The sequence below is a fragment of the Brachyhypopomus gauderio genome, chromosome 2 (assembly GCF_052324685.1).
Source record: "Brachyhypopomus gauderio isolate BG-103 chromosome 2, BGAUD_0.2, whole genome shotgun sequence".
In the NCBI taxonomy this organism is placed as follows: domain Eukaryota; kingdom Metazoa; phylum Chordata; class Actinopteri; order Gymnotiformes; family Hypopomidae; genus Brachyhypopomus; species Brachyhypopomus gauderio.
The window spans coordinates 36257410-36276960 of NC_135212.1; the positions used below are offsets into that span (position 1 = coordinate 36257410).

The 19551-nt window shown below is 47.1% G+C and overlaps 1 protein-coding gene across 1 annotated transcript in view; it reads left to right on the forward strand.

The window, feature by feature from the left end:
* Positions 1-19551, forward strand: part of lrrc49 (leucine rich repeat containing 49) — a 32773-nt gene that overhangs the window by 6374 nt on the left and 6848 nt on the right. The window contains exons 8-13 of the mRNA XM_076995075.1: positions 895-1038; positions 5837-5898; positions 7293-7440; positions 9613-9696; positions 14781-14956; positions 15088-15189. Coding sequence (XP_076851190.1) covers positions 895-1038; positions 5837-5898; positions 7293-7440; positions 9613-9696; positions 14781-14956; positions 15088-15189 — 716 coding nt within the window. The remainder of the gene's footprint in view (positions 1-894; positions 1039-5836; positions 5899-7292; positions 7441-9612; positions 9697-14780; positions 14957-15087; positions 15190-19551) is intronic.

Sequence of the window (19551 nt, forward strand, 5' to 3'; positions counted from 1 at the left end):
ACACATTCCGGGATCGTTTCCTGCACTGGTGGCAAACCCTCCCAGTTGACCTGTAATTCAGACGCACCCGATGGTCATGACTCGATGTGCTTTGTGAGAATGGAGATGATGGATATTGCGATGAGACTCCTCTGAGCCTGTGAGGATATCAGCTGGTCTGTCGACTGGGACGGGGGTAGGTTGTCCTCGCTGGTTTTGGCCCAATGTGAGAACATTGAGAGAGGAAAGTTTCCTGAAAGGTCATAATGGGAATGTGGAACACCTCATGTCAATGTATGACACTCAGACTCTCTGGTACAGCAAACTCATTCTCACTGGTTATTAAAGTCACTATGTGACTGTGGTCGTTACAATCACTATGTGACTGTGGTTGTTATTGTCACTACGTGACTGTGGTCATTAAAGTCACTGTAATTGTGGGTATTAATATCACTATGTGATTGTGGGTATTAATATCACTGTGTGATTGAATATTAATATGTCATTTGTAGCATATGGTAAAATAAATGGACAAGGAAAGCCATATCGCAACCAACCACAACAAATATAGAGGCAGACATAGGTCACTCACATCGATTATAGGTCACTCACTGATAACAGATCACTCAATCTGATTATAGATCACTCCCCGATTACAGATCACTCCTTGATTATTAGATCACCTTTTAAATTTGTGATTTCTTGGCTCTGCCCTACAAGCCCCAACCCCCAGCACACACCCAACTGGATGCTAATTGAAATGATCTAGTTTAACATCTGTTTGTACTGCAGACTTAGGTTAAGGTTAGAAATTAAGGTTAGAGCCCTTTCTCAGTTAGAGCCCTTTGACTGTGTTATGTGGTCTGTTGAAGCCAGATCTGTATGACTAGTCTGCTGTTTTCTGACTACTCGTAGATCAGCGTGATTGAGAACGTGTCGCACCTATCGGAGCTACGTGTGCTGAACCTGGCAGGGAACCACGTCTCCAGGGTGGAGAATCTGCAGGGCCTGGACTCACTGACCGAACTCAACCTCCGCTGCAACTGCATCTCCACCGTGGTAAGAACCGGAGCCGGTACAACAGTCTAAATACAGAGCACAGGTTCGCCTCGCTTCCATGTTTCTGTTCCTTTAGCCATAAGAGTATAACTGCTGGTAACCAGTAGTACCATCAATGCAGCTTGTGTCAGTTCGCTGGAATCATAACCCGTGTAGTTCCTCCTCCCAAACACATGGGGGAGATGTACACCTGGCAGTATGGAGTTTCTCAGCAATCTCCCAGCTATTCAGCCTTAAGCCTTGCAGTCCTGCTGCGTGTGCTGGGCCAGGAGTTTGTGCCGCTCTCATCCAAACGGGCTGAGCCGGTCTCTCCCCGTCACTCTTTCTCCGAGCCTTTCCAATGGAATGTTTCTTCTCTTTCACCCCTTGCCATCGTAACAAAGGGGGGGGGGGGGGGGGGGTTGTTGTTGTTGCTGCTGCCTCTTCCGTCGTCCGACTGTCATCTCCTCTTCTGCCCACTGTGAGCGTTATTAGGTGTGAGCACTTCTGCAGAACACCTCACGGTGTCTCAGGGCTGGAGGATTAGTTGAGGGAATTTGCTCTTGCTAAAATATGTATGATGAGGGAGAGAGAAATGGAAAAAAAGGGAAAACTCTTCCTTTGGGAAAAAAAGTCTTTCTTTGGTATTGTGAAGTTATTTTAAAGACACCTGTAGTCACTTAGAGTGTATGAGCAAACACAGATTTAAACATTTAAACCCCAGCTGTATCTCAGTTGTGTTTTCCCTTGAGTTTCCTGTTTTGGAACAGAAAGGAACTTTCAGTGTTATCAGAGGATGGTGTTTTATTATAGACAGTAAACAGCATACTCACACTTGGCCAGCCATGCTCACAGTGCTGTGGCAGACTTCATCTGGGTCTTGGGAGAAACTGCCAGGTGTAGTCTGTGCTTGTGGCTCCACTTTTGCGTATGTTGCCTTCCTGATGTCTCATTGATTTATTGGTTCGTCCAATGAGGTTGCTGCAGTGGTGAGAGCCACGGCATCTGGTCACAATGCACCGATTTGCCAGCAGTGCAGGGGAGAAACGAGGCAAAATCCAGACGTCAAACGGCTACAAAGTGCAGGCCTAATATATCTGCATGCTGGGTCTTTACATGCTTTGACTTGCATGACAATGGCCACTTTATACAGACAGTAGGTGTTAAGGGAGTGTACCCGTGGTTAAGGGAGTGTACCCGTGGTTAAGGGAGTGTACCCGTGGTTAGGGGACTGTACCCGTGGTTAAGGGAGTGTACCCGTGGTTAAGGGAGTGTACCCGTGGTTAGGGGACTGTACCCGTGGTTAAGGGAGTGTACCCGTGGTTAAGGGAGTGTACCCGTGGTTAAGGAAGTGTACCCGTGGTTAAGGGACTGTACCCGTGGTTAGGGGACTGTACCCGTGGTTAAGGGAGTGTACCCGTGGTTAAGGGAGTGTACCCGTGGTTAAGGGAGTGTACCCGTGGTTAAGGAAGTGTACCCGTGGTTAAGGAAGTGTACCCATGGTTAAGGAAGTGTACCCGTGGTTAGGGGACTGTACCCGTGGTTAGGGGACTGTACCCGTGGTTAAGGGAGTGTACCCGTGGTTAAGGAAGTGTACCCGTGGTTAAGGGAGTGTACCCGTGGTTAGGGGACTGTACCCGTGGTTAAGGGAGTGTACCCGTGGTTAAGGGAGTGTACCCGTGGTTAGGGGACTGTACCCGTGGTTAAGGGAGTGTACCCGTGGTTAAGGGAGTGTACCCGTGGTTAGGGGACTGTACCCGTGGTTAAGGGAGTGTACCCGTGGTTAAGGGAGTGTACCCGTGGTTAAGGAAGTGTACCCGTGGTTAGGGGACTGTACCCGTGGTTAGGGGACTGTACCCGTGGTTAAGGGAGTGTACCCGTGGTTAAGGGACTGTACCCGTGGTTAGGGCAGGGTGTAGTTTCCTGTGTGAACCCCTGGTGAGGGCCAAGTCTGTGACTCTGAATGAAGGGTGTATGAGGAGCAGGGGTGTGATCCCCAGTGTCATAGATGGACTTTGAACAGCACTGAGTGGTGTGATGAAGTTGAGAGTTGAGAGAGATGGATATAGAGAGCGATAGAGATGGATAGAGGAAGAAGTACTACAGGTGGGTGGTTTCCTACCTGTTCCAACAAGTCCCGTCCACACAGAGGGCCAGACTAGTGAGGAAAGTTCTCTGTCTCATATGTAGTTTGCTCTCCAGTCAGTTGTAAAGTATCACTGTACACAAGAGGTGCTCTGATCTGAGTCCCAGAATCCTGGTTTAGCATCAAAGCCATCCAGAGCAGATGTGACTCTCAGGGAGTAGTGCCTGAGACACACCGAATCAGTCACAAGTAAGAGAAAGCTACCGAACCATCTGCAGCTGATTTGAATGCATATCTGTCAGGAGAATTTTACATGTGACACGTCTCTTTCCTGTCTGTGTGCCTGACTCTGATTGGTGGGCTGTTGGCAAGCACCACATCAGCCGAACGATGATGTCACCTTCTGTCTGGGACACTGTGGCTAAATATAGACACATTGAATGAATGAAAGAGGCGGCCACCAAAGAGTCTCGATTCTCCACCCCAATCCTTCATCACATGAAAGTAAATGTCATCGCCGTGTGTAGAGACTGATGTCTACATTATATGTAGGCACTCAATATGTAGAAATCTTCAGGATATACTGCTATCTTTACCCCACTCCTCTTATACCGTCACACATACCAAACAAACGTCGAGGGGTAAATCAGCGCATGTCAGAGGGGTAAATTAGAGCATGTCAGAGGGCTAAACTGTGTACTTTCTCCAGCACATTCAGGTTTGTGGTTGATTTGCATGCAGCTCTTCTTTTATTGAGGTCGTTGTTTCATTTGGTGTATTTCCTGCCCCATTTGTGCCTGGCTGGTTTGATGGGTCTGGTTTATGTAACAGTGTAGGGAGAGCTGTGGATGTCACGCAGCCTGTTACACAACAACAGTGGCCCGGCTTGTGGTCCAGCCTTGCCCGAATGCAAGGCCGTTGGGTCAGCACCCTCTGTTGGGTCAGCACCCTCTGTGGACCTCAGGGAGAGAGTGTCTGGAACATAAGCATAGAATGCATACAGTCACCACATGTCATCTGTTGATCACCACAGAGACCAGTGCTGTGGCTGTGGGAGTTTCTGTGGCTGTAGCAGGTGTGACTGTGGCTGTAGCAGGTGTGACTGTGGCTGTAGCAGGTGTGACTGTGGCTATAGCAGGTGTGACTGTGGCCGTAGCAGGTGTGACTGGCTGTAGCATGTGTGACTGTGGCTGTAGCAGGTGTGATTGTGGCTGTAGCAGGTGTGATTGTGGCTGTAGCAGGTGTGATTGGCTGTAGCAGGTGTGACTGTGGCTGTAGCAGGTGTGATTGTGGCTGTAGCAGGTGTGATTGTGGCTGTAGCAGGTGTGACTGGCTGTAGCAGGTGTGACTGTGGCTGTAGCAGGTGTGACTGTGGCTGTAGCAGGTGTGACTGGCTGTAGCAGGTGTGACTGTGGCTGTAGCAGGTGTGACTGGCTGTAGCAGGTGTGACTGGCTGTAGCAGGTGTGACTGTGGCTGTAGCAGGTGTGACTGTGGCTGTAGCAGGTGTGACTGGCTGTAGCAGGTGTGTGAGTGGGCACATGGATTGTGATTGTAAGGAGCTTTAAGTAGCAGTGGACTTTAAAACTGAGATTCTGTTCATGTGTTCCTGTGGCAGGTATGGGTCACATTAAGCAACAAAAACTGCAGTGTGTCTATCTGTGTGTGTGTGTGTGTGTGTGTGTGTGTGTGTGTGTGTGTGTGTGTGAGGGAGGAATGTTGGCAGTATAAGAGGTGTTAAGGGCAGTAAGCCATACTCTGTAAGTGCTGACTCAAGACTACTCTGATCTACCATTGAGATCTGGAGGGTGTAGGCTTTCTCTTTCACAGTATCACTCCATATGTACATACACACACACATGCACTCACACTCACACACACCCACACACACTTGAATGGCATAGATGTTACAGAGCGCTTCTGTCCCTCATGAGTTTGCCTGGCTATGATTTCATCCGCCAGACACAATGCTCTATCCCCTCATCCTCTCTCTCTCTCTTTGTCTCTCTCTCCCTCCCTCTCTCTCTCCCTCCCTCTCTCCCTCCTTACTCTGCCCTTCCTCCACCAGTTTTGTATTCTCTGATATTGCCCCTCCCCCACCCGGACTCCACCCGAATAAACAGATTCCACTTCATTAGCAGCTACAGCCTCTTCCACTGAAAGCATCATCTGCCGGAACATCGTTTCTATTTTACCACCTTTTATGTGTGTGTGTGTGTGTGTGTGTGTGTGAAATGAGCATCTCCCTGCAGTGGCTGTCTCAGTCTCCTCCCTCCCTCCCCCCCTTCTCTTCTTTGCTCCCTACCTCCCTCCCTCTTTCTCTCCCTCTCCCACTCTCCATTTCTCCCTCCCCGTCTCTCCATCTCTCTCCCTCTCCCCTTCTCTCTCTCTCTCCCTCTAAGTCTCTCCCTTCCTCTCTCTCCCTCTCTCTCCTCCTCCTCACCCTGCACTCCATCATTGCCCCTCCCCAAGCAGCCGCAGCAGTCAGCCTGTGTGTGTGTGTGTGTGTGTGTGTGTGTGTGTGTGTGTGTGTGTGTGTGTGTGTGTGTGTGTGTGTGTGTGTGTGTGTATCTCTACACAGCGCGCCTGCGCTGACCAGACAGAGCAGTGTGCCGGCACTGCAAGGTGACTGGGCGAATGGCAGAAGCGTTGAGCTGCAACCAGGGACTCTGCACCATCTCTCTCCTGCTCTCTTTCACTCCTCCTCATCCCTCTCTCTCTCTCTCCCTCCCTAGACCGAGGTAGACCGTCTGCCGTGCCTCCAGCGCCTCTTCCTCAGCACCAACAGCATCTGCAGGTAAGAGAACGTGCTGCTATTTTAACCCCTTCCTCCCTGGGACTCGGGCCAGTGCCGGCACTCCCTGGCTGGGCCGTGTTCCTGCGCTGTGCCAGGCCTGGCTCTGGCTGCTACAGCACATCCACAGACACAGCGCTGAGCTAGATATCCCCCGCCCTGCCCACGCATGGGGATACTCGCTACGTTGTGAGCTGGTTTAGCAACCAAGAGTGTAAGAGTGAATGAGAGCTTTTCTCTGTGGCATCAGTGTGATAGTTGGGTTGCTAAGGAAGTTAGCCTGTGTGTGTGTGTGGGTGGGTGGGTGTGTGTGGGGGTATTTCTCCCTATGTTAGGTATGTGTATGTAGTGATGGGACCACTGTGTTCATATTTAGAATGTAAACATTTAGAAAGTTGTCCTCTTCTCAGTCTACCAGCACCGGTGAAACTCTTTGTCCTAAATTTTGCCATGTCATGCCTACACCACCATAGCTGTGGATTTACAGCACATGTAATGCTGAGACAGAGAGAGAATATTGACTGGGGAGTTTGGTACTAAAGGCTCAAAGATCTGGATATGTATGGGGTATGTGGGGGGTTTTAAGGGTTTGTTTGTGGGTTTGGGGTGAGGAGTGTGTGGGTTGGGGTGTGGGGTTTGGGGTAAGGGTTCGTGTGTGGGGTTGGGGTGAGGTGTTCACCCCAGAGAGGAACTGTGACCACTAGAAGGACTGGGTCTGTGATTGATTCATACTGGGTTTGGCCCTTCACAAGGAGAGGGGAAGAGTGACAGAACCTCTCACGATGACCGATCACACCAGCCTAAAGGACAGCTCTGGCTGTGTTTGGTCTTCAGTCTGTCGTCTGCTGATCCCCTCTCTCTCTCTCTCTCTCTCTCTCTCTCTCTCTCTCTCTCTCTCCTCTCTCTCTCTCTCTCTCTCTCTCTCTCTCTTTCTCTCTCTCTCTCTCTCTCTCTCTCTCTCTCTCTCTCTCTCTCTCTCTCTCTCTCTCTCTCTCTCTCTCTCTCCTCTGTTCTTTTCCCCTCTTCAGAAAAGCGAGTCTTAGAAGATTGTACTGTATTACACTTTCAGCAGGTTACATTTTGCGTGGGATCAGTAAATAATGCAGAGATGTCACAGGGAAATCAGGTCAACTGAAATGAGTGACTGTTTCCCAGGTTGTGTGCCTGTGTGACAGAGGCTGTAATTGCATGTAATTGAATTATGTTTTGACTTTTATGTGTGTGTGTGTGTGTGTGCGTGTGTGTGCGTGTGTGTGCGTGTGTGTGCGTGTGTGTGCGTGTGTGTGCGTGTGTGTGCGCGTGTGTGCGCGTGTGTGCGCGTGTGTGTGCGTGTGTGTGCGTGTGTGTGCGTGTGTGTGCGTGTGTGTGCGCGTGTGTGAGTGTTTGTGTGTGTGTAGTTTTGATGAGCTGGCCTGTCTGGGAGACTCGTGCTCTCTGAGTGAGCTCACCCTGGATGGGAACCCAGTCGCTCAGGAGTCATGCTACAAACAGATCACGCTGCGGTGTCTGCTCCCACTCCGCCTGCTCGACATGAAGCGCATCACAGTGAGTGTCTTGTACCATAAGTGTAGCCCTGCTCCGCCATTTCAGTGGCTTAGTACCTGTTTCCTCAGGACTTTTACACAGTTAAACAGCTGCCTCTGGACCCGATAACCCCGTGTGCGTGCGGGTGTGTGTGTGAGGGTGTGTGTATTTTGTGTCTCTGCACGTTGTATCCAGGCCACTGCTGCAGTGAAGGTCCAAGTCTGAACATGTATCTAATTTTAGACATCAACACACTCATCTTTGATTCGGAATAATCCAGAAGGTTCTGGCAGCGCTCACCTTCTGCCTGGCTCAAGGCAATCCATCTCTTGAAATCCCCTTCTTGAATCTTTCTCCATAGATTTTTAGCAAGTGGCAGATCTGATATTAGATCAGGTCCCCAGTCTTACGGGGTTTAAACGTGTTTGCATGTGTGCTTAATCTTTGAACCTGAACTGTAAAACGTTTCATTCTCATCCCACATCGGTAGCGGTCGAGCACAGTGTGAAAACGCGGGTGGAATTCCCTTTTAAGTAGGCACGAGCGATGTAGCATGCAGGTTTGTGTCCCGCCGCTGTTGCTAAGGTTAAATCTAGAACAGCTCGATGGGGCGCTCCCAGCTCCCAGCTCTGCTGTGTAAAAAGCAAGTGTCTCGGGGCACACTGCGGCCCCGCTCCACAGGGAGAGAGCACTTCCTAATTTAGCCTCATAGGCCCCCTGGTAGCTCGTGCTTACAGACGTGTTCGAACTCAGGACGCGAAATTCAGGGAGCTGATGTGACATGTCAATTATTAAACAATTATTTCATTTATTAAACCAGCCTGCACTATATTGTATTGTAATGTATTTTTGTACATTCAGTACATTTGATATAGTGTATGTGTGCGTATGTGCGTGCGTGCATGTGTGTGCGCGCCTGTGTGTTTAACTACACCTTAAGGCGAAACACTGGCTTATACCAGTGATGCTAATTATGCTCATTATATGTGGATATGACCATAATTGGAATTTCCACTTCTTGTTATCAAACCCATTGTGTATCTAAGCCTTATGAAGACAGTCAATTTAATCATTTTACAAAGAAAAAGAGTTTATAAAGACAGAGTCTGATACATGGGTCTGATTATGAATAGTCCAGTGTCAACAGTGTCAAGATGGTATGAATGAGATGGTATTTTTCTGTGAGTCATTGGGGTCGGTGTTGTCTGTCTGTCTCTGAGCAGTGATTATATTGTCCTATAAGTCAAATACAACCCTTCCTGCACACACAACCAACTTAACCCAGTGCCTGAACACACAGCCCCTGGCCTGAACACACAGCCCCTGGCCTGAACACACAGCCCCTGGCCTGGACACACAGCCCCTGGCCTGGACACACAGCCCCTGGCCTGGACACACAGCCCCTGGCCTGGACACACAGCCCCTGGCCTGGACACACAGCCACTGGCCTGGACACACAGCCACTGGCCTGGACACACAGCCCCTGGCCTGGACACACAGCCACTGGCCTGGACACACAGCCCCTGGCCTGAACACACAGCCACTGGCCTGGACACACAAGCACTGGCCTGGACACACAGCCCCTGGCCTGGACACACAGCCACTGGCCTGGACACACAAGCACTGGCCTGGACACACAGCCCCTGGCCTGGACACACAGCCCCTGGCCTGGACACACAGCCACTGGCCTGGACACACAGCCACTGGCCTGGACACACAGCCACTGGCCTGGACACACAGCCCCTGGCCTGAACACACAGCCACTGGCCTGGACACACAGCCCCTGGCCTGGACACACAGCCCCTGGCCTGAACACACAGCCCCTGGCCTGAACACACAGCCCCTGGCCTGAACACACAGCCACTGGCCTGGACACACAGCCCCTGGCCTGGACACACAGCCTCTGGCATGTGTGGATTTTGGCAGTGAGGCAGATCTAAAAACTTTACACAGGCATTTTTCTGCTGCTTCCTTACACATGCTACAGACATGCCTTTATCTCTTCCTCTCTTACACACACACACACACACACACACACACACACACACACACACACACACACACACACACACACACACACACACACACACACACACACACACTTCTCTGTCTGTCTCTCTGTCTGTCTCACATGCATGCTGTCTTGCTGTTGTTGACCTAGTAATGAAATGTCTCCCTGGTTGCACTTTGTAGGAGGAAGAGAGACGCGCAGCGAGTCTTTTAGTGCGAAAGGAGGATGAGAAGAAACGTGAGAGCCACAAGCACACAGCTCACAAGGTACTACACACACACACACACACATACACATACATACACACACACACACACACATACACACACACACAGTCACAAACCCACACACGCAGACACACACACACAGACACACACAAACACACACACACTCACACAGACACACACACACTCACAAACCCACACACACACACACACACACACACACACACACACACACACACACACACACACACACACACAGAGGGAGTGGCACATTCCATACCTGAACGAGTAGAAATTTAATAAGGGGTGAAAAGGAGTTGCATTCCTGTCTGTTCTTTTGTGTGGGGTTTACTGCCCGTTAAAGCTCAGTACTCTCACACTGCCTGCTGGGAAATGTAGTACCACTTATAGGTGAGAAATTAATGAGCTCACGACAGAGTGAGTTGGTCTCTAAAAAAATATTTTTGCTACAAACTTTAGTCTTAAAAGTATTCTTAACTCCATAAATGCTAATGGAGCTAATATGAAGCTAGCAGCGTGAGTCATGGGGATGACACCACTGTCCTTCATCCATTCCTGGCAGCTTTGCCTTTTTGAGTGATGTGTTGATGCAGCATAGAACCCTCCTTAAAGGAAACACTGAAATGTGCAAATCTGTAAGATGCAGATGACCCCGATATAACTAGTGCAGCATTTGTGACAGAATTCAGGTACATGGTGGTTTCTGTGATCTAATGGTGATTGACAGCTGCAGTGATGTTCCTTTGGAGGTGTCAGATCGCACCAGAAGGATGGAGGAATATGTACATAATCCTAAACAACAGCTAAATGAAGATCTGTATCAAATGGTTCAAGCGTAGTTTAAAGTATACCCCACATATAGTGTGTACCCCACATACACCACATATCCCACATATAGGGTGTACCCCACATACAACACATACCCCACATATAGTGTGTACCCCACATACACCACATATCCCTCATATAGGGTGTACCCCACATACAACACATACCCCACTTATAGGGTATACCCCACATACAACACATACCCCACATATAGGGTGCACCCCACATACAACACATACCCCATATATAGGGTGTACCCCACATACAACACATAACCCACATATAGGGTGTACCCTAAGTATAACACATACTCCACATATAGGGTGTACCGCCACTACATACCCTACATCAGGGGTGCCCATTACGTAGATCGCGAAGGAAGTGTTGGTCGATCGCGAAGGAATGTTGGTAGATCGCATGACATTAAAAAGTAGTGGATGAATGACAGGCTTTCGTCCATCTGCACTGACGGTTGTATATATACACCGCCCCGTCAACAAATTACGTGCTCAATTGATATTAATGGGCCCAAAGAGCACCACCACCACCACCAGCCTGAACCACTGATACAAGGCAGGATGGATCCATGCTTTCATGTTGTTGATGCCACAAGAGGACGTGCAGATGCTAGCTCCTACCTGAGGCTCACCATCTGCACTGAAGGGACTGTGACTACTTGGCTGGGGAACTAGAACCACACCTGTAACTATAGAACTACTTTTTGACCATAAATATGGACTTCTGCTAGCGAGCTGCCCAATGGAGGATGGGTTCCCTTTTGAATCTTGGTCCTCCCTTTCTTCCTAATCCCCACCCTCATAGGGAGTTTTTCCTTGCCACTGTTGCCTTTGGCTTGCTCATTAGGGATCTGGACCCATATGATTGTAAAGTTGCTTTGTGACAACGTGTTGTAAAAAGCGGTATGTAAATAAATTAGACTTTGACTTTGACAAATTCTGACCCTACCATCCAAATGTCGCAGCAGACATCGAGACTCATCAGACCAGGCAATGTTTTTCCAGTCTTCTATTGTCCAATATTAGCTTCAGTTTCCAGTTCTTAGCTGACAGGAGAGGCACCCGGTGAGGTCTTCTGCTGCTGTAGCCCATCCGCCTCAAGTTTCGACGTATTGTGCATTCAGAGATGCTCTTCTGCAAGCCTTGGTTGTAACGACTGGTTATTTGAGCATTTTTGCTCACTGGATATTTTCTCTTTTTCAGACCATTCTCTGTAAACCCTAGAGATGGTTGTGCATGAAAATCCCAGTAGATCAGCAGTTTCTGAAATAGTCAGATCAACCCATCTGGCAACAACCATGCCACATTCAAAGTCACTTTCTTCCCCATTCTGATGCTCGGTTTGAACTGCAGCAGATCGTCTTGGCCATATCTACATGCCCAAATGCATTGAGTTGCTGCCATGTGATTGGCTGATTCGACTTTTGCGTTAATGAGCAGTTGGACAGGTGTACCTAATAAAGTGGCCGATGAGCAGAGGTGGGTAGAGTATTCAACAATTTTACTCAAGTAAAAGTACTGTTACTTGAACCAAATTTTACTCAAGTAAAAGTCAAAGTATGCATCCAAAAATTTACTTGAGTAAAAGTAAAAAAGTACTCTTATAAGCTACTCAAGTAGTGAGTAAATGCAGAGTACTGTCTCGTGTCAATAAATTACATCATGGAAAATTGAATTACTGGAAACAATGACTTAATGATAACGAAAATAATTATTATAAATAAATATAATATATAAATATTATTTATTATAAATATGTATTTTTGTTTGTTCTTAATTATTAGGCCTGTGTAACTTTAATGTGTTCCACAAAGGCACTAACTGAGGATACTGTCAGCTAATACGTGTAGCTACAATTTGACGTCAACTGAATCAACTTAATCATCATCATATTGCTAGTGTGTACACTCACAGAGTTTGAACTGGTTTTTAGTATTGCACTGCATTACATTTAATAATAGTTACTAATTATACAAAAGGTATGCCTCAGAGATAGCATTAGACAAAGAAGTCAAAATTATACATACGGCAAACTTATTGCAACGTGTTTCCTCAAATCCGATGTTGAGTTCTTGTAGGCTGAAATGTCCACACGTTTTGGCAGACACAACTGACAGCGCATTATATAACTGTCCTTTTTACACGTTTGTAATGTAAACATTGGCTGTATTAGAGGCCAGGGATGCTCGGTAGGTTTTTTTGTCACTTTCTTGCTACCGGTGGAGAAAGTTTGCGTATGCGATCACGTGACTGACAGGCTTCATTTGATTGGTCACTCATACTTGGGTGACGAGACATTGGGCAGTCTTCTCTAACTGAAAAGACGAATTATTTACGAAATTAAAATAACGGTAGCGCAGCGCAAATCCGATTGTAACAGAGTAAAAGTCGCGTTTTTCTCAGCACATATTTACTCAAGCAAATATGCATGTGTGACAACTCCATGAAATAGGGCCCTTTGCCCATTATAAGGTACATTTACCAGCTCCACATCCTGCAAATTTAGTGGCAGGAAGATTGTGTGTGTGTTGTTTGCAGGGCTCTGCTAAAAGCGTTTCTGTTCAGCGTCCTTGGGCGGAGAGTCATGAGTTGTTAGGGAGCGAGACAGGTGCTTCCCTCCAAAGCTACGTATGGTGCTTACCCTGCTCTCTTATGTGCTACTCTATACACAAGATGGTGGATGAGGATGGGGGAGGGAGTACCTCAATATGGAGATGTATCAAAACCTCAATATGGAGATGTATCAGAACCTCAATATGGAGATGTATCAGTACCTCAATGAGGAGATGTATCAGAACCTCAATATGGAGATGTATCAGAACCTCAATATGGAGATGTATCAGAACCTCAATATGGAGATGTATCAGTACCTCAATGAGGAGATGTATCAGAACCTCAATATGGAGATGTATCAGAACCTCAATATGGAGATGTATCAGTAACTCAATGGGGAGATGTATCAGAACCTCAATATGGAGATGTATCAGTACCTCAATGAGGAGATGTATCAGAACCTCAATATGGAGATGTATCAGAACCTCAATATGGAGATGTATCAGAACCTCAATATGGAGATGTATCAGTACCTCAATATGTAGATGAATCAGTAACTCAATATGGAGATGTATCAGTACCTCAATATGGAGATGTATCAGTACCTCAATATGGAGATGTATCAGTACCTCAATATGGAGATGTATCAGCACCTCAATATGGAGATGTATCGGCACCTCAATATGGAGATGTATCAGTACCTCAATATGGAGATGTATCAGTACCTCAATATGGAGATGTATCAGCACCTCAATATGGAGATGTATCAGCACCTCAATATGGGCAACACGGTGGCTTGGTGGTTAGCACGTTTGCCTCTCAGCACTGGGGTCTTGGGTTCAAGTCCCTATCTGAGTGGAGTTTCCATGTTCTCCCCGTGTTTGCGTGGGTTTCCTTCGGGGTCTCCGGTTTCCTCCCACAGTCCAAAAACATGGAGATTAGGTAAATTGGCATTCCCTGATTCCCTGACAAATTCTCCCTGACTGTGTGTCTGTCTCTTCATGTCCATTAAAAAAGCAGTTGTCTGAGTGTGTGTGCATGAATGTGTGTGTGCTTGTATGCCCAGTGGTGGATGGTGCTCTGCCACTAGGGTCTGTCCTCTCCCCCCTTCCTGCACCCCATTCAGTCCCCCAGGGGGCTGTGGATCCCGGTTGAGAGTACGCTGTGCGCAATTGGCTGCCGCTTCTCGCCGGTGTGTGATTGGGTGTGTAAGAGTTGTATCTGTATAAAAATTGTAAAGCGACCTTGGGTTCTAGAAAGGCGCTATACAAGTTGAACAATTCATTCATTCATTCAATCAATATGGAGATGAATCAGCACCTCAATATGGAGATGAATCAGCACCTCAATATGGAGATGTATCAGCACCTCAATATGGAGATGTATCAGCACCTCAATATGGAGATGTATCAGCACCTCAATATGGAGATGTATCAGCACCTCAATATGGAGATGTATCAGTATCTCAATGGGGAGATGTATCAGTAACTGAATGTGGAGATGTATCATTAGTTGAAATTTTGAGTTGCTCGTTGCAAAGCCCAGGCCTATTATGGAGGCATTTTTCTCACTCTATTACCTGATTGTTAACTGATTGTTATCAGTCCTGTTTGTTCTGATCCTGAAGGGGAGAAGTGTCCTGGGGCTTCATGTCTATGAAATGGGGGATGAGCTGCCACTGATCCCAGCACGCTTGCGTTTGTACAGGAGAAGCGTCGCCTAGCAATCCGCAATGCCGCGCAACAGTGGGAGGGGTCGAAGGCCTGCCTGGAGCTTCCGGCTCAGAATGGTGCCAAGGAAGAGCTTAGTCCTGAGAACAGCCCCGCCCACAGCCCCGCCCAGACCAATGGCCTTGCTCAAGATCCTTCACCCGATGAGCTGAGGTAAGGATCAAAGGTTAGATGTCATGCAGGCTATGGCTTTTATTATAGTCTGTATAATATAACCTATTGGTGACTGTGACATATCCTCTTTTTCTATTGCTCTCCTAATTTACCCACACTCTCTCTCTCAGACGGGAAAGGTGGAGCCCTTTGACGGTTCCAGAACGTCCAGCAGGGGGCGGTGAGAGCAGGCTGCGTTCTGCCAGCCGGCCCAACAGCCCTCGAGACCCCAGGTGAATATGCATGGTGTCTTGGCGTTGGTTTCGATGGATTCGGTGTGTAGTGAATTCATTGTGTGTAACTACATGCTTTGTAGTGAATGTGTTGTAAATAACATATAGTGTACCTAATGTCTGTTAAGCCAGACAATTTGAAATCCTGCTGTACCTCATTCCCATCACAGTGACAAAATATTACCATATGTGGTATCTCTCTCTCTACCTCTCTCACTATATATATATATGGGTGGGCATAGATTAATTTTTTTAATCTAGATTAATCTCACTGAAATCTTGAAATTAATCTAGATTAATCTATATTAAAATGGCTCATATGCGTGCTACCCAAGTAATGACTAAAAGTCAGTTTTTGAGATAGGGTTTCTTAATACAGAGGGTGCATTAGACCAGGGGCTCATCTCCTGTTTCCAAAATGCATCAATGACTGCTTGAGGAAGCTGTTCTACTTTGATACTTGAAGAAAAAAAAACATGCTCAATAAAATGTAGGCTACTCGTGTTCAACGGTTTATTCAGTTAAACATGAATTTGTAAGCCTACATACTGTACATTAAAAGGGGTTTATTCAGCTAAACATGAGATTTGAAATGTAAGCCAACATTTAGTACATTTAACCTCACGGACGTAATTTTCAAAAGTCAGTTTTGGTCCTCTGTAGTTTTAACGGTTAAAAAGAAATATTTAAATAGCGACGAATCTAGCGCTAGGACCATGCAGAAAACGACCGCTCTGAGCTCATTTTTACGTTCCTAAAAATGAATTTTCCATGAAGCAAACCTGGCGACTTCGTGGCTGCATCCATGTAAAAACACGTACGATTTGTAATTCATAGGTTTAAAAACTCATTCTCGCCCCTACTGTGCAATTTGGTTAGGAATACAGCCGAGCTAAACTATCAAGTTGAAAGTCATCATAGTTTGCTTACCCATTTTGACCCAGTTCCCAATCCAACTTTAAGAATAGATTAACGGCGATAATTTTTATATTGCCCGATAAGAGTATCAAATTAACGACCGCCGTTAACGCTGTTAACGCCGTTAACGGCCCACCACTAATATATACACACAAATTATTTGTGTATATCAAATCATTTATATAAATTAGATGAATTCCAGCCTGACTTCTGTGAATCATAATGAATATCAGGTTGCAGATTTGGTCTGTTATTGTTTGCAACACGCCAACCGCACTGGAAGAATGTTGAATGTGTGCAGTGTGTGAACGTGTTGGGAGGAGGGAGATACCCTGTAGCATACACTTCAGATCAAAAGAATGAATTACGAGTGTTCCTCCCAGCACACATTAGTCTTAATACAGTTCACCTCGTCTCTGAGTTGTCAGAGAGAGTGAGCAGGGTAGGACACGCCCGTGAAGCTCACCTTTCATTCCCTTCTGAGGACCCGCTCTACTGTCCTGTCCTTACCAAGATTTTCAAAAGAGGTCTCTCTCTCTCTCTCCTTCTGTCTGTCTGTCTCTCTCTTTCCTTCTGTATGTCTCTCTCTCTCTCTCCTTCTGTCCTTCTCTCTCTCTCTCTCTCTCTCTCAATTCTTTGTTGACTTTATTCTTGGGCACTCTTACACTGCCACATGTTTATGTCCAGTTTGGGTTCTCTGCAGTGCAGTGAAGATGGGGAACTGGGTATTTGTTGAGTCTAGCTTGAGTCTGGAGGCTAGAGGCTGCCTTAGCTTGAATGTGTGTAAGATATCTTCAGTAGAAGATTTATAGATTTACTGGAGTGAGGTAGACTAGCCAGTTAGAACCCTTCAGCTTTTTAATCTTCTGACCTCTGATTGCATTTTGCTTTGTCAGCACTTGAACTTGCCATGAAAGTCTAAAACATTGTATGGATCTTGATGAATATTTATGTGTAGAAGTTCTAAGATTTCCAGAGCTGTAAGAACTTCACGTGGGAGAAGAACCTTTAATAACAACCTCCTTATGGCACTTTCACACTAGAGTTTTCTCTGGACCCAGGACTGCTTGCTCTGTGAGTTTGGTACGTTCAGTCAAGTGTGAGTCCAGGAGAGGAACAGAGAACCAACCTTTGGTCTTCCTGAAATCAGTGGTCTGGAGTTCACGTAAGGTGAACGTTGGGGCGGTCAAGTGCCTGTGTGTAAGCGCTCTGCTCCGTACGGCACATGTGGGGATGAGTGACTGCTTCATTTTTAATGTGACTGCTTCAACTTATCTATTGGTTCCCTTTTCAAATTTTACAGAGCTGCCCGTCTTTCAATGGTGTTACTCTTTGCTGCTTAATTGTGTGTATCCATGCAAAGCTATAAAAAAAAAATGGATGAGCCTATGGTTAATAGTTAGTTAATAGAACTGTCAGTGCTCTTTGTTTAATGATGAAATAACACAGCAGTGAGTGAGTTAACCAAACAACAGAGAAAGTGGGACAACACGGGATGAAATGGGTCTGAAATGCTCTCAGAGTGTGTACAGCACACGATGCTGTCTAGGTTAGTGAAAAATTACAAGTTGCTGTGCATGCAGCGGCCATGTTGTTTTAGGGAGTCTGGGACACACGCGGATGACCTCATGAGACCCTCATTAAACTGAAGGGGTTTGCCTTCTAAACCAATCATGCAGTTTTGCCCTTTATATAAATCACACTGTGTGTGCTGCAGTTCTGTCCTCTCGCTCCGGGTCATGACAGTCATGTGTGTGTTACCTGCTGCAGAACTGCATTATGCTTCGGTATTGAAATGTTGTCAGATTAGTATTTCAACCTGGCGGTGCTTCAGGAGATCAGATTTCAGTTGACTGGTGAATTACCTGGTCTGCATTTTTGTGCTTTTCAGATCTACTCAACATGGGGTAATGGGTTGTTTTTCAGTACACTGTGCTTGCGGGAGTCTTTGCTGGGTGTCAGCCCTGTCTAGGGCCTCACCGTGAAGTTCCCAGCAGGTGAGACACACAGGCGTCCGCCCTGAGGGGGAGCGGGGAGTGGGGTGGAGAAGGTAGGAGCTGCCCGTCTCTCTTATCTGTGCGTGAGCTTGTCAGCAGCTCCACCCACGTGGGATGGACCACCCTAGCAGAGGCAGGAGATCAGACTCTCCGTGCCTGGCACCGGACATCAAGGGGCGGGACTGTAACACAGACATCATCCGAGATGCCACTTAGCCCGGGCATGGGGTCCAGATTCCTTCATGAGTGTCAGTGTGTGTGTGGGAGAGAGAGTAAATGTGGCTTTTTGCCTCTTGCTGGCTACCTTAAATGCCACAGAGGCATGTGCACATGTAAAGCCACTGCAAGTGTAGTGTCTAGTGTCTAGCGTCCTCCACATGAATTCCACATTCCAGGCCCGGCCCAGAAGAGTTGCACCCCCCCACCCACAGCCTCAGGACTGCAGGCCTCCAAAACACCACCCACACATCTGCCTTATTTGCTGGGGGGATTCTTGGACAGCCTTGTGACCCCTTCCAGACAACGACTGAATGGCAGCTGTAATCTGCAGTCTGTCGTTTATTTCTGTGTTCAACACATACATTCACACTGTCTGATCATCCATGGGGCTTCACATTCTAGACGTTGTTGTAGTCATTTACTTGAGTTCATGTAATTTGCTATAAAATTAACATCTAAAATTTTGTTACATTTTTGGTTAGATTTCATTAAAACACTAACCACTTTTCTGTCATCATTCTCATTGTCTTATTGTCCTTAGTACTTTTAGTTTGTTTGTTTTGCAATTAAATTCCACTGTTTCTGTCATTCTTTCTCTCTCTGTCTCTCTCTGTCTTTTTGTCTGTCTCTCTCTGTCTCTGTTTCTCTCTCTGTCTCTTTCTGTTTCTCTTTGTCTCTCTCTCTCTGTTTCTCTTTCTCTGTCTCTCATTTTTCCCCCTCATTACCCTTTGTCTCTGTGAATCCGTAGTCACCTGCTGAGCACAATGGCTGCCTTGTAACACCCTCTCTCTCTCCCCGTTTTCCCTCTCTCTCTCTCTCTCTCTCTCTCTCTCTCTCTCTCTCTCTCTCTCTCTCTCTCTCTCTCTCTCTCTCCCCTTTCCCCTCTCTTTCCTCTCTCTCTCTCTCTCTCTCTCTCTGCCCTCTCTATCTCCCCCCTTTCTCCTCTCTCCCTCTCCTCTCTCCTCTATCCACTCTGGTGCTCTTTCATGTCTTCCTGCTGTAGCCCAGGGTTGACCCCTAACTTCCTCTTCTCCCTGTGCCTCTAGTCTTACCCCATGTCTCACCCCTCTAGAGTCGCCCTCAGCCTGGCTCTACACCCTGTGAAACCTGAACTGACCGATTAGCCTCATTTGGCTGGTTTTCATGTTAAAAGCCGGGCGCTGTGTATCTGATCCACCGGTTCACGTGGGCATGTTGAGAACCCAGAGGTCTCGGGTCACAGAGGCCC